Source organism: Dasypus novemcinctus, chromosome 3, assembly GCF_030445035.2.
Source record: "Dasypus novemcinctus isolate mDasNov1 chromosome 3, mDasNov1.1.hap2, whole genome shotgun sequence".
NCBI lineage: Eukaryota > Metazoa > Chordata > Mammalia > Cingulata > Dasypodidae > Dasypus > Dasypus novemcinctus.
Genome location: NC_080675.1, coordinates 155,845,262 through 155,864,625, shown reverse-complemented (window position 1 = coordinate 155,864,625; position 19,364 = coordinate 155,845,262). Strand labels below are relative to the sequence as shown.

Genomic DNA, 19,364 nt, shown 5'->3' with positions numbered 1-19,364 from the left:
TATTTCAAAGATAACACAGAAAATGCCAGTCAACTATAAACTAATTTGTTTTTTTAGGTTAAACAATATGCAGGGATTATTTTTGTCAGACAAATATAGCTAAGTTGTCGTTGAATCATGAAGTGATTTAGAAAGATCTTTAACTTCCCAAGGCAACTGAAAATGTTCTTCTGTTACAAAGTCTAAAATCCTTGTCTGTGTAGACATAAAACCATCTTCTGAGGCTCCTAAAGGAAACCAAGAAATTTAATGAACCCAACAAGACCTGCCTCCAGACTTGAACAAATGTTTAAACTATTGAGACTGCCCTACTTTTCAAAGATCTCTGAAGACAGAGTAATGTCACTTCCTGTTGAACTACATTTTAGACTTAATTACTCTGATACTGGAGATGTTCTCATTTCATCCTAGACTCTCTTGAATGGCTCCTTTCTTCTGAGAAGGTAGAGGGCTCTCACCAGAAGCCTTCATAAAGAAATTCCTAGTGTCTTCTTGAGACCACATTGGTCCTTGAATTTTCTCTAGGGCACTAGTACCATCTGATATCTTGTAAAGATGATTTAAAAATTCCTCATTTGTTAAATTTAATGCACGTGCCAAATCTCAACAGTTTGAACTTTAGGATATTTGAGTAACACGCAGAGCCAAAAAAATATTTTCAAGTTAACCAAGTGGCTGGGAAGAGTTGGACAGACTGGCCATGGGCTAAACCCCTCTACCTCTGAGACCTCCAGCTTCCCACTTGTCTTTCTGCTCCAGATGGGAAGCTACTTACAAATCTGTATTTCTTGCCCTGCCTTGACTATGTTGCTTTGACTCAGTCTTCAAGGACAGACCTTGTGCAAAGCATCTCCCATCTCTAAGGCATTGCTTTCAAGTTGCAGGGCTGGGGGAAAGAGCCCAGCTGGGGGCTTGTTTATACTATTTTAAGATTATGTTGAGTGAGGAGACCCTGCAGAAGTACACCTGAATCAGATAGTGACAGCACCCTTCCCTTAGTTGTGTTTGGCAGCCAGCAAGGGGGAATAAAGAGCCAAAGACTCTTAAATGGAAGGTCAATGAGGAAACCCATTCACTAAGCTTCTAAGGGTATTGAAGCAGTGAAGGGGGGTGAATTGGGACAGACTTGCTAGATTAAACCATAAGAAAGCAACTCATTCTGTTGGAGGGCATAGGAGGATCTGTAGAGTGCTTAAAAAAAAGCTTCTCAGTCACTTCTCAGATGTTAAGATTCAGGATAAAAATCCTGCATAGATGATCACTGGCAGCTGAGGTGGGTGTTATTTGACTAATCTGTATATTATTTAATTCATTTTAGTTCAGATTTAGAATTTTCCTTGGATGAAATTGCTTTTGCTCAACAAACCAAAGCACAATTTTTATTTTTAAAAAAGAGGATATTCTAATACATTCATTTAGACAATGACTGCTAAGATTCACTGGACTATAGGGTGTTTAATATACAAAGTTTAAATTCACAGCATATATTTTCCTTCTATGTGAAATGAGGGGGCTGAATTAGCTGGCTTTAAACATTCCTTCCAATTTTACCCTTAGAAGAATCAGTGTGATTGGGGGGTAAAAAAGACAATAAAATATATTATTTAAATTCAAATACTAATTTTGCAAGTAAGTAGCCTTTACAACTTGGGAAAAGTGGGTTTTCGTTAAAAAGTAAGCCAGAAGCCATAGGTAAGTTTTGGTAATGGATGGTGGTGGTGGTGGCTCAAGACAGTGAACGTGATTAACATTAATGAATTGTGGAATGAATTGCAGAATTTCAAAGTGGTTAAAATGGTAAATTTTGGATTGTATATGTGTTACCACAACAAAACTTAAAAAAAAAGTTAGCTACAAAGGGTAAGTGAAGCAGAAAAACAGCTGATTACAGTTAACCAGTGTCTGCAAGGGCTATCAAGAAGCAGGACAAATGTCACAGAACACTTCTGCTTACCTCCAGGGCTGGACTGTACAGTACCCTGCAGGTTTTCTTAGGGCACCAGCCATGCCCTATATAATAATGACATGACAGAAAAAGCCAGAAGCAAAGCCTTATATGGCACGCAGGTATGCACAGAGGTTAGAGTTGCCTTGGAGGATGGTGCTGGGTGAGCCCAAGTGATGGAGTGGAGGGGGAGGGAGGGAAACTCACAGAAAAGAAAGAGTCCAAAGGAAGGAGGGTTTTAGCTGCCAACAAGGGGTCAGGCTGTGGGCTAGACCATGTAGGGTTCACGGCATGCTGTGTGCTGGGACCCATCCACACAGGTGTTCCCTCAGGATGCTGTAGGTGTGTGGCTTCACCCTCTTTCCTAGCTCAGGTGGCTGCAGATGAAATACAGGGCCTGGCCAGGGGTGGAGACCCTCTGGGGGGCTGGGAGCTGGCCAAGGTATTTTTCTACCTCAGCCAGGAGGGAAGCGAGGAAAAGGCCTTTTGGGGGACATGGAGGTTTCTCCACTTGGGTCACTTTGGACTGAGCTCTTAAGATGAGCTCTACCCTAGAGGGATGATGAACCCCAGGGAGACAGCCCTGGGTTGGTACTCAGCCCCCTCCCTGCATCCTAATGGCATGATAGGGGCTGGAGCCTTAACTTCTTCGTGTCTCAATTTCTGCATCTATCAAATGGGGATAGAGAATGGTAGCCAAACCTCACACCTTTGAGGATTTTGAATGAGAAATATGAGGTAATCCATCTTGAGGCTTAGCAGAATGATTTATAACCATTATCCATTTCCTATGATGACCGGGCACATATTTATTAGAAGAATCTTTAGAAAATGACCATCCCACGTGGCCTGGTTTAATGAAATCCCAGAAGAGTAAATAGAATGTGGCTAATCCATAGTTAATTCTTCAGTTTCTATAAATAGATCATCAGCCCTTTAGATAAGCCTTGATATCCAAAAACAACACACTGGTTTTTGTGAGTGCTTTCAATATAGGATAGGCCAAACTAAATCGCAAACTGTCTTAACCTTTCAAACCAGCTAAGACTTAAGGCATGTGTGGGTAAGTTCTTGTTGCTTTGTTGGGTTTAAAAGACTGTGTTATTACTGTCTTTTTAGCACTGAATAGGGATTCATGGACTTGGAAACTGTTTCACAATAGCCTGGATTTCTAAAGATGCAAGAGAAGTCATGACTGAAAAAATCTAAGGGTCACATAAGATAGTTAATACCGGGAAACGGACTTGGCCCAGGGGTTAGGGCATCCGTCTACCATATGGGAGGTCCGCAGTTCAAATCCCGGGCCTCCTTGACCCATGTGGAGCTGGCCCATGTGCAGTGCTGATGTGCACAGGGAGTGCCCTGCCACGTAGGGGTGTCCCGTGCATAGGGGAACCCCACGCGCAAGGAGTGCACCCCATAAGGAGAGCCGCCCAGCGCGAAAGTGCAGCCTGCCTAAGAATGCGGAGAGCTGACACAAGATGATGCAACAAAAAATAGACACAGATTTCCGTGCCGCTGACAACAACAGAAGTGGACAAAGAAATAAGACGCAGCAGATAGACAAAGAGAACAGACAACTGAGGTGGGGGTCGGGGGGGGGGGGGAATAAATAAATAAATCTTAAAAAAAAAAAGATAGTTAATACCAATCCTCTTTTTCATTCATAGAAATTATACTGAGATTGATTTTTATTTGAAGAAAAGCTAGAAAAGCATTAATTTTATCCTTCTTTATCTAATTCACAGATTTTTAAAATAATATTGCCCAGCAGATATTGCTGGTAATGATCCTGCTTACCTTCCTTTATTTGAAGAGAGGTTCTAAATAGATTAAAGTCATTCATGCCCAGAATTTGTATGGAAGTATCTGATCTTCCCTCTGTATTTGAATATCACAATAGACCCTGGTTCCACTCATATTTTCATCCAGTCTTATTTCAAAGAACTCTTAAGCCATCCTCTTTCACAGAAAGACCTACCATAAAATTCACCTGCTTTCCCCCTCTGCCGTTGTGTTTAGATTCAGCATTTACTGAAAACAGCCTTTGCCAAGCCAAGTGCCATGTGGGCTTTTGTAGGGATGGGTCAGATTTGCCACCTCTGCACTGGGGGGGCTCTGTCTGTTTTGGTGTGAGGGGAGGGGAAGCTTGTAAAGATACTCCTGGGCCAGATCCAGCAGCTCCTGGGAGGGGGAGGGCCCGGTCTCTCCAGCACTTCACCTCTGCAGTCCTCTCTCTCTCACCCTCTCCTGGTGGGCTCCCTCCTTGATTTTATCCGGAGAATGCTCCTAGGGACTTCTTACATATCAGAAGAGGGGTCCAGACAGAGAGAAGCTCAATCCCCAAATCCCCAGAGTCTCTAGATCTGCAGAGGCCAGACTAGAAATGCTGACATGTTGTTGCCCCTTTTGGCCAGTCCTTTGGATTACCCCATGTGTGTCCTCTCTTCTAATGAAACAGAACAAAATAAGCAGTGTTCCTGCCTGATGTTCAGGGAGAGTTTTGCTGCCCCAGGTACAGAGAGGGTGGAGCATATTCCACAAGGATTAGGGAGGTTAATGTCACCACCCCAGAGGTCTGAGAGGGGTGGGCCTGTCCCTCATGGATTAGGGAAGACCAGGTGGCCAAATCATTGCTCTGAGAGGGTTTGGCCTATATGCCAAAGGTTAGGGAGAATGTTGTCTTCATTTCACTGTACTAGGGGCTTCAGACTCTAAACAAAAGATTGGGAAAAGTATGGCAATCACCCCAACACTCTTGGAGGGTGAGGTCTGGAGCTTGGTCACTACCCAGATGCTTGCTGGGGGTGGAACCAAGAAAATGGCCATTGGGCAAGTCTGTGGAAAAGGTCGGTCTCCGTGTGGCCCCAAGGAGAAGAAACCATCATCTTGAAAATGACTCTCAGACTCTGAAATCGAATGGAGTATGCCCTGCAGGTTTACTGGACTGTAAAGGACCCATAACTCATGTTTCCCTCCCAATTTCTCCTTATGACAATGCAAATATTTGTCCTTTCTCTGACCATTTGTATATTGAAAGCAGAAAAATGGTTTAGTAGGTTTCAGAGATCTATAGCCACACAAGACTTTGCCCCAAGACAAACTGTATTTCTTTAAACTGATTGTGAAATGATTTTGTACTTAGCACTGCTACTGAAATAAGGCTTTTTGAATATTGTAATGTCTTTTTGGAATTCAGAGGGTGGAGTTTAGCAGTTTGGTATTATTTATGAATTCTAAAAATAGATGTTGGATTATGTTTGTAAATTGGTCTGTACCTCTGCATACATTAGATTATATTGGATTCAGAGGTTTTACTCTTACTTGATTAAGGATTTGATTCAGCCACATCAGTAGGATGTTGAGTCTCCACCAAGGGGACAGGGACTCACAGAGAAAACAAGGTAGAGGAATTAGTTGGAGTGTTGATACTGGAGCCCCAGGAAGTAAATACACAGAGAAGCAGATATGTGAAGAAGGAGAGAAGTCTCCATTAGACACGGCAAAGGCCCTGGGAAGAGAGATGAGCCGTTAGCCTGAAAATCTACAGCTGGCCTTGTGGAGAGAGTAGAGCAGCTAAGCCCAGGGAGAAATGAGCCCCAGGTGAGAGACAAAACTCATCTCAGTCTACAGCTGATATTGAGAGAAGCTGGGATCATGGAGCCCTTAAGAGGAAGCCTGTACCCTTGAAGATGTAGGCAGCCATCTTGCTCCAATACATGGCAACAGACTTTGGTGAAGGAAGTAACTTATGCTTTATGACCTGGTAACTGTAAGCTTCTACCCCAAATAAATATCCTTTATAAAAGCCAACAGATTGCTGGTACTTTGCATCAGCACCCTTTTGGCTGACTAATACAAGCAGCTTTCTCCTTCTGGCCTTTCTGGTGCACCCATAATGGCAGCTCTGCTTTCCTCTATTGCTACCCTCATCACACTAACTGGTAGCTTGGTGGCTTCTTTTGGCCAGAGAGTGACTGGCAGTCAGGTGGGGCTGGGATGCCACATGGATACCAACAGACAGCTGGATGTTGATGCTGTATAGTCACGGGATGTGGTGGCCATAAGGTTCATTTCTGAATGTGGGTTGGGTCATGCAGAAGGGAGTCATGGGCAGGGTGTTCCACCCGACTCCACAAGTGCATGCTAGTGAGGAACTGCTTTCTTGAACCTTTCCACATCCCAGAAGGAGATGTCTGGATCACAGCTGAGTGGGAGAAGATAGATAAGTCCCTGCTCTCGGCTCCTGCCTCTGCACATGGGCACCCAGCCCCTACCTCTGACACCCCCTAAGAGCCTCCTGAAGAAAGCGGACGTGTGTCTCCATCCTGGAACACCTGCATTTCATGTTCAATGGACAAAGTCCCCTGACCCTCAGTCACACCAGAGTGGTTCTTCCTTCTGTACAAAAGGAAAGGCAGGTAAGTGTAGCACCTGCAGTGTCCATGGGTACACATAGGATGGCCAGTGGTTCTCTTGCTCTCTCTTTCTTCTCTTCACCACAGGAAGCAGCTGGGGCCAGTTTGGGGACATGCAAAGTCTCAGGATTCGAACACAAGAGGGAAAAGCAAACTGAGGCTAAGAGAGTGGACAGCTGAGGCCAAGAAAGTGGACAGCTGGACAGAGAAATGCATGTTGGAGAGGGAGCACCTAGAAGAAGGGAATAAACAAGAGTGAGGGAGATACTTCTTTTCATTTTCAGGCCAGATGATCGCAGCAGTTTGGACAAGGCTAGACAAGAGTCCTGATGGAGGAAATTGGCCCTGGTTCAAATGACTGCTGATGGGCATGCGGGTTTCTGCAGCAAAGCCAATTGTAGCTCCCTGCCAGGAGATAAAGCCCAGTTATCAAGGATACACCTACTTTCCACACAGGACAGTTTATCTGTCTGGAAGCCCTCACATCCTTGGAAACTACTGGGCTGTGGAGTTAAGCAAGTGATTTGGGACAGTAGATTGACTGAATATTCCAGAGTCTGAAATTGCTCAATGTAAAGATGATTTTTCTTAACAGAAGTGCAATTCTTGCCCTCTATTGGAACAGCAAAGGCCTTGCTTTTCTGAGAGCATAAAAACCATGTCACACTTATGTTACGGCTGTCTAGACTTGGTGTGCTTTCACTTAAAAAACAAAATAAAATAAAAATAAAAATAAAAATAAAAACAACCATATGCCACCCAGGCACCACTCGACCATCTTCAAGCTCTTTCTGGCAGGAGAAAATGCAGCACTCAGGACCTACCCCGAGGAAGAAACCATGGAAGGAAGAGCTGCTGGGCCTGGTCACTCTCTGGTTAGAAACTGACCTTCTCAGTTCCAGTACCTGTAGTAGTAGCATCGCTTTCCCTGGTGCTTGATTATCTTATTTTCCATGCATTCTCCAAAAAAGAAAGCACAAGAAAAGCAAAAGGCCTCCTTTCCTTTATCTCATAGTATCTCAAACATCCTTTGGAATTTGACAGTCCCAGGCCACCCAGAGAAAATGATGCTCTAACATGTCAAGGTTGAGACTTGCCGGCTGGGGCCTGGGCTTCTGGCCTTAGTACAATGACCTAGTGGTCAATCTTAGCAATCGGCAGAAAGGTGAAAATGTAATTTTCCAAAGATCCTTCTATGGCTCCTCATTAAGCAACTCTGGCAACAATTAATTCCTGTTGTATACAAGGCATTGGCTAGTAGCACTTTTCTCAAAATTTTATGGCAAAAGAGCATAATCCTTATTCACATCCAAAAACCATTCCTTATTCAAGGAAAAGGCAATCTAAAAGATGGAAATTTCTATTTGTTGACAAACTGAAATATCACTTTTAATTATCTCATTTATTTTTCAAATCTACTTTTTCCAAAGGTAACAGTTAAAACAAAAATGCTTTCCAGTCTTTAGCAAATAATGAGACCTACAGAAATATCATTCTCCTACTTAAATAGGAGACCTGCAAAGGCAGAACTGAGAACAATCTGATTTCTTCTACGAAGTGGGTAGGACTGTAGCTACCTCATTCACTTTATAGCAGTTTTTTTTTTTCTAGATAGATATTTCAACGAACAAATGGAACTGATTCAGAAAAACTTAGTTCAAAGGGCAATGTGGCAGTCTGAGATTATTTCATGAACCCCAAAAAGAGAAAGATGATGTTTGTAAACTAATCTGTTCCTCTGGGTGTGATACCTTTTGATTACATTAAATTCAGTTGAAGGGACTTTGATTAGAATAATGTTAAGATTGATTTAGGGTTTTTAATTTGACTACCTCAGTGGGCATGACTCTGGTTGAGTCCCCACGCCCTTGTTGGGTCTGATAAAAGTAGACACTCACTCAGACAAAGAGAGAGCTCTGTCATTTTTTGATTCTGCAGTGTGAGAAAGAAGACTCAAACAGTTGAGGCCCTAGGAAGAGATGAACAATTTGCCTGACAGCTTACAGCTAAAATCAGGATAAGTGCAGACGGCCGAGACTGATATAGAAGGCCAGAAAGAAACAAGCCCTATACCAGGAGAGAGAAGTAGCCCTAAAAGACAAGTCCTATGCCAGCTTGTAGTTGAAATCAGAAAGAAAACAGAGCAGCTGAGTCTCAGAGAGGAAGCCCAGAGGGGAAGGTTGAAACCTCGCAGAGATCAGCAGCCATCTTGCCTCACCACGTGGCAGCACATCGGGATCAACAGTAGCTGACTTTGGTGAGAAAGCATCTCTGCTGATGCCTTGATTTGGCCTTGAAAGCTTTTACCCCCAAATAAATCCCCATTATAAAGGCCAAATGCTTTCTGGTACTTTTTACCCCCTTTGGTGGACTACTACAGGCAATGTTTAGAGTATCCTAACTGTGCAAGAAAGTTGACTCTACGGTCGATTGACACAATGCTCAGAGCTTGTTAAAAGGTCCCAGATGAATGGATAAACAAACAGTGGTATATCGACCCAAGGGGATGTGATGTGATTCAGTGATAAAAATAAATGAGTTCTCTGATGCTTAAAGTATGTAGAATTTTTAATAAGTTTTATTATAAATTTGTGGAAATGAATAGAGTTGATGAGAATACATTATAGTGAATATAACTAACACTGTTGATTTATAAATGTGATTTTGGCTGAAAGGGGTAGTCTGGATGTAATATTTCAATTGAAAGGAAGCTAGAGAGTAATGTAGGGACTGTATAACATAGTGATTTTGGTGGTGGATGAAGATTGTGGTTAATAGTATAAGAATGTTCTTCCTTTACAAAGTGTTAAGCATATGGTTATACTTGGGAAAATTACAACTAATGTAACTTATGGATTATAGTTAACAGTAACACTGTAATATTTTTGCAGCAATGGCAAAGAAAATATTATATCAATTCAAAGGGACAACAATAGGGGGGTATAAAGGGGAAGGGATTTTTCCTTTTGGAAAAATGAAAACATTCTACAATTGAGTTGATGACAGCACAACACTGTGATGAATATGAGAGCTATTGAATGTACACTTTGAATGGATTGTACAAAGCATGGGACTGTATAACACAGGGAATCCAGTGGTAGAAGATGGACTGTGGTTAACAGAACAAATATGAGAACATTCTCCCATGGACTTTAACAAGTATATAATACTTATACAGGATGAGTCAATCAGGTGGGTTGGGGGAAAATACACCAAATGTAAGATATTGGCTATAGTTAGTAGTAATGTTTTGACAATGCTCTTTCATAGTTTTTGGCAATTGTTTCACAACAATGCAAGGTGTTGGTGGAGGGGTAATATATGTGAGTCCTTATGATAATATGCACGTTTGTTTTGTAAGTTCATAACGTATACACTTATTGTTTATGGATGTTCTTGTATGAATGATAAACTTCAATTTAAAAAATGAAGAAAAAAAATGAGTTCTCAAGCTATGAACAAACAGAGGAATTGAGATGCATATTGCTAAGTGAAAGAAGTCAGTCTGAAAAGGCTACCTACTGTATGATCCCAGCTAGGTATCACTGTGAAAAAGACAAAATTATACAGAGAGCAAAAAGATTAATGCTTGCCATGGGTTGGCGGCACAGGGTAGAAAGAAGGGATGAAAAGAAAGAGCCTGGGACATTTTTAGGGCAGTGAAACTATGCTATATGGCAATGCAAGGGTGGATACATAACCTTATGTACTTGTCAGAACCCAGAGAACATTATGCACAAAGAGTGAACCCTAATGTAAACTCTGGACTTTAGATAATTATAATGCATCCTATTGGTTCATCAATTGTATCATATGCACCACACGAATGCAGGATGTTACTAACAGGAACCTCTGTGTGCTCCCATGAGTCTATAGGAGCTATCTATACTTTCAGTGCAATATTTTTGTCAACCTAAAATGACTCTAAAAATAAAGCTCATTTAAAAAGTAAAAAATCCCAGACATTTCACTGTAAGAAGGTTGTGTGGAGCCAGATAAGAGTGCTGCAGAGGAGAATTGCATCCAGCATCCATGTGGAATCTAAGTACCCTCTTGATATAAATGTGGAGTGGACACAACCATTCTAAGGTCCACAGGATGGAGGAATAGAGTATGGATTAGAGTGGACTTACTGATATTCTATTTATGAACTATTATGATTAGTAAAAGAAAATGTGGCATTGGTGTGGACAAAGTGGTCATGGTGGCTGCTGGGGGTAGGGAGTGGGAGGAAGAGAGGTGACGTGCGGGCATTTTCGGGACTTGGAGTTGTCCTGGGTGGTGCTGCAGGGACAGTTACTGGACATTGTATGTCCTCCCATGGCCCACTGGGTGGACTGTGGGAGAGTGTGGGCTATGATGTGGACCATTGACCAGGTGGTGCAGCAGTGCTCAGAGATGTATTCACCAAATGCAGTGAATGTCTCATGATCATGGAGGAGGTTGTTGTTATGGGGGGAGGAGTGGGGTGATGGGGGTGGGGGGCTATGGGGACCTTATGTTTTTTTAATGTAACATTAAAAAAAAAAAGAGAGCTGCAGAGCTGCTTGTCAGTTACAACTGCACTGCAGCAGAGGTGAGAGCAGACACTGCTGTCCCTGTACCTGCCCTAAGGGATTCTCACTGCAGGTGTTTCAGGGAAGGGAGACCTGGGCTGGGGCTAATCCTCCACCCTTGGGTGGGTGATAACAGAGAAGACACCACACGCTGCTCTTCATTATGCCCCATGGAGCAAGGTGGATGGGATCCCTGACTGGGCCGGTCATGCTAATTATGACAAACATGAGGGATTCAGGCTGAGGGTCTGACTTCCTACTATGAGCACTTGACAGCAAAAGGGGAAGAGGCTTCACAATGGTCCTGGATTAAGAAACTATTCCTTTCCTGGCTGTGTCACCCACCAGAGAAAATGTAGACATGTATATATACCTGCACTGCCATGCATATGCACATGCATGTGCCCACATATGTGAACAGGAATGCAAGTTCACAGTGGTATGTCTGAAAAGTGCCTGGGTACTGGAGCAGTCTCACCTGGGCCTCTTGTCCGTGGCAGCAATGCACATGTGCTGGGAAGGCACGGCTTTCCATTTCTTTGCTTCCACAACCAGAGCTTCTGCATCCACCAAACCAAAACCATACAGATGGCTAACTGAAAAGACAGGAGCATCAGTAAGGGGCCCGCCTCGGCTCTCTACAGAAAGTGAGTAAGTCTGGGCTTCTGCACTCTGCTTGGCACCCACCCAGAAGACCTTATCTTTGAAGCACTGGGTCCTGGGTCAGACTATCTATGTCACCTCAAGAGCTGAAATGTTCCTGAGAGAGCCCCACAGTGCAGAGCCAGCTATTCCGATGGCTGCTTGAAGGTCTGACATGCTTTACTCTTTCTCTGCACTTAAGTTTAGGGATGAGGACCTGAAATGGGGTAGAAGTGTCGAGACAGCCTAGCACTTTACTTTTTCAAGATGAGGACAAGTTTCCTTACATTAGAGGGACTTGTCAGCATCAACGATCCCCGAATCTTAAACCAGAATAGAGAAACAAACTCTCAAATGTCCTGGCCCATGGATCGCTATGTGTAATGAACATAACACAACAAGGTCATGCTCATCTTGTTTTTGTTTCTATATTTTTCCCCATTGACTCCCCAGGATGTACAGGGAAAGTAGTGCCTCACAGTCTATAAACCAAGTACATTTGGATTGGCCGAGTCCAATATTTAGTTTGGTCAAATCAGGAGAGTTTCAAAGTTTAATTTAAGAGGCAAGTTCAAGATCTAGATACAATCTATTTTCCTATTTAATTAGGCCAAAATTTAAATGTAGGTCAGCTCTTGTTACTGCTCACTGCCATCGCCAACATTTCTGCAAAACAAAGACACCCTGGGCCCAATCAACAGCCTCCTTATGAAAAGGAATGTCCCTGGGAAATTACTGTAACAATACTTGGCCTATATTTGATTTTACAGATAGTAGTATCATTTGGTATCAAAGTAGTTGGACCTGAACTTCAGAAATGGAAGAATAAAAAAAAGAGTTCCCCTAGTCCCCCCATACTGACTGAAGTAAATCTTTTCCAAGGATCTCTGTTACAAAGCCAGACAAACTAAGCCAGTAGAGCAGTCCTGTTTACCTGCTCCCAAAGTTCCAAACACCTGGGTTATAAAACCTGAGTACAGGTTGATTTCTGGTTCCTCAGGCCCTGCAACTGGGAAATAACCCAAATAGAGATGGTCTGTGAGTTACTTTAATAACACAGGGGCTTGCTGATAGAAGTTTCATAGTTAGGAAGTCCCTTACATAACTATCCCAATGTCCTCATTGTACAGATGAGGCAACTGAGGGCTGGTTTCAAAACCAGAGCTACTACTGTACTAAGAATGCAAGTTGCCCATAGGTGTCATGCAAACGAACATTCTGTATTTTAGCAATCATGGATTTGTTTGAATGTGCACTGGAAAAAATATAATCACTCATCTAGGCGATGATGACAGAGAGATAAAATTACCTTTTGAAATACATATCTTAATGTCAAAAAAAAAAAAAAGGAGGAGGGGGAGTCCATTTAAAGAGAAATATTGTCAATAACGACACAGGTGGTACCTGGATGTGGCAAAAGTCAATCTTTTAAGAAACCTTGTCCTCCAGCAACCTTAGATTTCTTCTTGAATGTCAAAGTGAGGTTCCAGGATACTTTTTAAAAATAGCTGCACACTTATGTAACTCTCGTGACACACAATTCATGTTATTTGGGGATTCTTTCTGAGAAATTAAGAGATTCAAGGCAGTCATTCCAAGGGTTGGCCAGCAGGTGATGACATGCTGGTCCTGTCCCTGGGACTTGTGTGCACAGACTGCCAGGGGCCCAGTGTCATACCTTTGTAACCAGCCCCATTGACTTTCCAGTCATTTGCCTTCAGGTGGGCTGGCCTAGATGTCTTCACTAGCAGGTGCTGGACATCCCTCCAGGTCAGCTGGTTGCTGCGAAGACACAGTGACAGACGGCTGAAGCCCAGAGAGGTCAGATACTCACATAGGCCCATTCCGAGGTGCTGCCAGGGAGCCAACCCTGAGTCTTACTTGCATGAGATCCCGAGGCTAAAAACCACATTCCTTGGTGGTGCTTCATTTCACAACCTCTTTGTAAAGAAGAGTTTCTAGCAATTAAACCCTGAGTTAAAACAGTACAATGGATGACCTAAAATCCAGAAGCTTTAAAAACCTTACTGGGCTGCCAAGCTCTACTTAATTTGTAGGAGGGCGATATGAGAAATTTTGGAAGTAGTGAGAATGACATTTTTAACATAATAATAAATGTTCATCTTTAAATATTTGGGGCTGTTTTACACCACAAAGGCATGAATGGTATGGGGTGCAAGTGTGCCTTCAAACCATATTTACCCAGATCCCACCCAAAATGTGAAACCACTGACTGTAGATTTTAATTTGTGGTGGTAATAATTCTAAAGTTAATTTTATTAGCAGAATTTTATGAAAAGAATACATGCCCATTGGTACAAATAAATAGATCAGACTTTTTTGATCATTTGAAGTTACATTTCCCCCCATTTTTTAACACCTCTGAAATCAGGTGCCATTTTCCCATGATGCCTCTTTACAATCCCTTTCTGCCAGGGTAATTGCCCTGAGTGTATGGAACTGGGCTCTGGCCAGCTACATTATCCTTTTCAAGTCTAAATATGCCTGAGAGAACTCTCAATACTTATAAAGCTTCTAAGCAATAGAGAAGCATTGTGTCATTGGCAGCACTTTGGCTCTTTGTGGTACATAAAATGGTGCATCTTATCAGCAAGTGCATCTTGGACTTGATGACACACAGTACTTCTCATACCATCGCCTGACAGAAGGTAGAGTAAAACTAAATCATTATTCATTTCTTCTGGTCAATATTCATTCATAGTGTCTGAATAATTGAATGTATAAGCTTTCTGCAAGGCTACTTTAAAATATGGCACATATTAAGACATACATATGAATTGCCAATAAAAGGAATACACACACACAAATACACAAAATAATTGATGGCAGAGTGAAAAGCAAGATGTATAGGGTCATAATTTCACCCACAGTTTAACAGAGGGACTTTTAGGGATATTTTATTCCTTTTTTGGTCTATTAGATACATATCTATGAACTTTCAGTCAATTAGAAAATTAACCAACAATGAATGAGCATCTATTGTATACAGGACTTTTAATTCCTGCATAGCCCAAACAAATATTCTTTCTTTCCAGATGATCTTTTCAGGACTTGCTGAATAGAACTTACCAGAAAAATAATTTACATTACTGTCTCGCAAAGTTTAAACTTTTTTTTTTGACGTGAACATGTGACAAAAATAAAATCTGGAGTTGCTACTGATGTTCAGAAGGGCTGGGAGTAGGAAATCAAAGTGCTACAAGTATCCTAATGTGATCTGTGGCCCCTTCTCCTGACTGGTCCCTGTCATGGTCCAGAGTTGTCACAACCATCTCCCTGTCATGCATTCCTTTGCCCATTTTCCTGCTAGGAGCTCACTCACAGTTTGAGTCTTGGGACATATACACACTCCCCTCTTGGGGCTCATACTCCCCAGGCTCCAGCTCCTGCCTCCCTGACTTTTCCAACATCCGGATGCTGCTCCCATCTCTGACTTCCTTGCTGCCTTACCCCACCATGTCTCATTAGCCCAGTTTCCAGACTTTTTATCAGCACAGGCTGATGTGCTCTCCTCTCCTTTATCCATTGTCCTTCCTGAGGGCCTATGGGCCAGCCTCATTTTCAGAGGAGGATTTTGAGGTTCTCAGTGGCCCCAGGCCTTGCACTATCATGTGGTGGTCAAGGTCACAGGCATTGGAGTTAAGAAAGAGCAGATCTGGTAGCACCAGAATTAGTTATGTGATTTGGGAAAGTTATCACAGCAAGTCAGCAGGGCCTACTGAGTGACAGCTACTCCTGGGAATTCTATATTTAGGTGCTATGAGATATGAGCTTCAGAGGTTAGGACAGAATGGGACTGGAGAGGGAGAATGTGAGAAACTATTTTATTTTAAGGAAATCCCATTGTGTTTTTGACTTAGGAATAAAATCACAAATATAGTTGTATGGAAAATACGTGCAAGAAATGGTGTTGAAAATGTTTTTCTATGAAGGAAAGATTGATGGGAGATCCCAATCTGGGACAGTCCCAAGACTGTCACAAACTGTGAGACTGTCTTTGGACAATTTTTATACATGAGGGTCTTCATTCTCATCATTCACTATCCACAGGCCATCCCACACTCCCTGGGTATCTCTCCATTCTGGACTCTCTGTCTTTGCCCTGCTTCCCTCCACACCAGTGGGGAAAGATCTAGAATGCAGCATTACACACAAGTAGCAGGCGAGCCTGCTGAGACACGTTAGACATTCCAGTCTCCAAACTCATGCCTTCAGGTTCCCTGGCCTTCATTTGTTCCTTACTTGCTCTGTTTTAAATGCCGTTTGCTTGATTTGCCACGTGCAAATTTCTCAGGAAAAGCTAAAACAATGAGGATGCCTACCAGTTTTCAGGGGTGCACAAAGCCAGGTTTAATAGGACAATCTGGTACAAAGCAGGGTTTGCTTTCTATTTAGTTTTAAGTAACAAATCTTTTTGCATGTTCCCAATGAGGAATGGAAGAACATATAAAACAATGAATCATTAAATACACGAATGCAACTTTCCATGCAATTATTTAGAATTAAAAAAAAAAAGCCTCAGGATACAAAAGCTAACATTTTGACCTACAAATTGAAACAATTTAGCTGTTCTTTTGCTAAATTGGTACCATCTGAGTTTTATGCTCTTTTGTCTTACGCAAACTGACATGCAAAAATATATAATTACAATGATTTAAGCATCTTAAATAATCTTTTGAATTATTTAAAATCTCATCTATACTAAACGGCTACTGCAAATGGCCAGTTGTAATTTCTAAATTAGAACCTGCTTTTGACCCCATGTACAGTTGCATGTACAGTTAACCCTCTTTTCTTTATGTCCAATGCACACATTTACAACTTTAGAGTTCTTATTTCATTTAGACAGACCAAATAACATCATTTAATGAGTAATTTATAAATGAAAGTTCATAAAGGGAAGCTGTAATAGCCTAATGTGTGGTTTTGGTGCAATGCAGATGGTAGGGATCAGGCCTGGGGTTCCCATCCACCCAGACCCTTGTGGTCCTATGAAAGGAAGGATGTTGTAGGCTTTCAAAAGTCAAAGAATTCAAAACCACAATGAGATACCAGTTCACACCCACTGAGATGGCTATTATTAAAAAAACAACACTGGAAGTCAGTGTTGGAGAGGATGTGAAATAATTGGGTGGTAGGAATGTAAAATTTTGCAGCCACTGCACAAAACAGCTTGGTAGTTCCTCAAAAAGTTAAATACAGAATTACCACATGACCTGGCAATCCCACTTCTAGGTATGTACTCAAAGAAATGAAAACAGGAACTCAAACAGATACTTACACACTAATGTTCATAGCTGTATTATGACTATCCCAAAGCTGCAAGCAACCCAAGTGTCCAACAGAGGAATGGATAAGCAAAATGGGATACATACACACAATGCAATATTATTTAGCTGAAATTGGAATGAAGTTCTGATGCATGCTACAACATGGATGAACCTTGAAGACATCATGTTGAGTGAAATAAGCCAGGCATAAAAGAAAATATTGTGTGATTCCACTCTTATGAAACACCTAGAAGAAGAAAACTCATGGAGACAGAGAGTACATTTGAAGTTTCCAGGAGCCAGGAAAAGGGGAATGGGGGTTATTGCCTAATGGATACAGAGTTGCTGTTTGGGGTGATGAAAAAAATCTTGGTAATAGACGATAGTGATGGCAACACAAATTGAGAATATAATATCATAGAAGTGTATAGATACAAACAGTTAAAATGGGAAAATTTGTGTCATATATGTTAACAATAAAAATTTTTTTTAAAGTAAAAGAAGGGAAGGAAAGTGGGAACTTACTTTGCTTCTAAAGCCAAGGCAATGATGCCTGCCACCATGGGGGCAGAGACAGAGGTCCCAGTGTGGCCGTCGGTGCAGCGCTGGCGCAGATCTGTGGTGACCTGGGCAAGAGGGGAGTTCAGCTCTTAGGAGAGGTTAGAGGTGACTCAAGATGCTGCTATCAGGCAGGGGTGATGGCACATCCCAGGAACAGAAAAGGCGTTGCACAAATGTATCTTAGCCACCGAGGGTCTCAGGAATGTCTGGTCCTCCCTGTCAAATCCCTTGCCCTATGAAAAATGTGGACCCACTGGCTTGTAGTGGGGTAAGAACAAGGAGACAAAGCAGAGGAGACACCAGCAACTGAAAGCCCCATGCCATGAACTTTGACAATGATTAAGCACATATCATCCATATAACATAAATGAGGAACAGAAATACAAACAAAATGAAACAGAGAAGGGTCCCCACACCCCCTTCTCCAGGGATCTCCTGGCACGTGCTTCCATTCACTTTTGCTTCAAAGTCAACATGGGCAAGGCCACCTTCCTGAGTCTTCAGTACAGTAGGGCAACCCCATGAGTCACCCCACAGCTTCAGAGCAGCTGGTCATGCACAGGTGCCCAGGAGACCCAGGAGAATGTCCCTGCCTTTGGCCAGGTCACAGATCAGGCTGTCCACCATGACATATTCTTAAGATGACCTATGGGGATTTTGTCCCAAATCACCGCAGTTCTACCTGAAGAAGCGGGTAAACCTGGAGCCTTCCTGACACCCTGGAGCCTGCCTTGTGGGACAACAAGCCTGACAGGTCCTTTTGGAAAGTGAAACTGGCTCTGTGTGCCTGCAGGTGAGGGGCTGACTGCAGGCTGGGTGGGGATACTGATATTCTGCATCTCACTGTGCACAGCCTGACCTGCACTTTTGCCTTTGATCTGAAACAGGGCATCGGGCACCACTGGATCAGCACCTGTGGGTTCAGCTTTGTGACACCCACTGTGGAAGACAGGATTTGGGCCCCAGTGATCTTTACCTCCTAGGGTTACTGCCATGCACTTTGCAGATGGAGCTAAGGTTGATAATCAGTTGACTTTAAGATAGCGAGATTATCCCGGATTATCCAATGTAATCCCAAGGGTCCTTAAAAGAGGAAGCAGGAAGCAGAAGAGTCAGAGAGATGTGGTGGAAGAAGGTACTGGCCTGTTGCTGCTTTGAAGATGGAAGAAAGGACTGTGACAAGGACTGTGAACAGCCCCTAGAAGCTGAGAAAGGCCCTCACAGGCAGGCAGGCAGAAATCGGTGACAGCAGCTCTATAATCACAAGGAGCTGCATTCTGCCAAGGAAACAACTCTCCCCTACAGTCTCCAGAAAAGGAGACAGCTCAGTCACACCCTGATTTCAGCCTTGTGAGATTCTTAGCAGGGATGCAGCCAAGATTGCCGAACTCCTACCCACAGAACTGTGAGATACTAAATTTGTATTGCATTCAGCCACTAAGTTTGTGGTCATTTGTTAGGGCAGCAATAGGAAATGTACATACAATTGACCACAAGGCCCCAGAAACCAATTTGCATACCCTTGAGAAGGAATTTCCCCAGCGATGGTAATCCAGGTCTTCTTCCAGACACAGCATCTTCCCTTGTCATGTTTTAACTGGGTTGACTGCTACCCAGTCAGGGGGGATCCAGCCTAGTGCCCCATACACAGAGAGACTGGCACAGCAACCCTGGCTGAGAACCTCCTCCTCCCTCCCCAGTTGGCAGACCAGAGGCATCTCATCATAGGGGAGGCAGCTGAGGACAAGGAAAAAGGGACCAGAATGTCACCTCTCTGACCCTGGGATCATCATCTGCCCAAGCACAATGATACATCCCTCACAGAGCTTCTGGGAGGATGACAATGCAGGACCTAGCACCCAGCTGCATGCAGTCGACGATGGCCCAAATTGGGGAAAGTGGGGCGGCTGGGCATGAGGCATGTGTGGCTGTCACACAGGCTCTCCAGCTT

At 42.9% G+C, this 19,364-nt stretch overlaps 1 protein-coding gene across 2 annotated transcripts in view; it reads right to left on the bottom strand.

The window, feature by feature from the left end:
- The window catches only part of PCSK6 (proprotein convertase subtilisin/kexin type 6), a 229,216-nt gene that overhangs the window by 68,832 nt on the left and 141,020 nt on the right, over positions 1 to 19,364 (bottom strand). For both annotated transcript variants that reach the window (XM_004462109.5, XM_004462110.5), the window contains exons 9-11: positions 17,378 to 17,478; positions 13,240 to 13,343; positions 11,398 to 11,515 (exon numbers count right to left, since the gene is read on the bottom strand). In XM_004462109.5, coding sequence (XP_004462166.3) covers positions 11,398 to 11,515; positions 13,240 to 13,343; positions 17,378 to 17,478 — 323 coding nt within the window. The remainder of the gene's footprint in view (positions 1 to 11,397; positions 11,516 to 13,239; positions 13,344 to 17,377; positions 17,479 to 19,364) is intronic.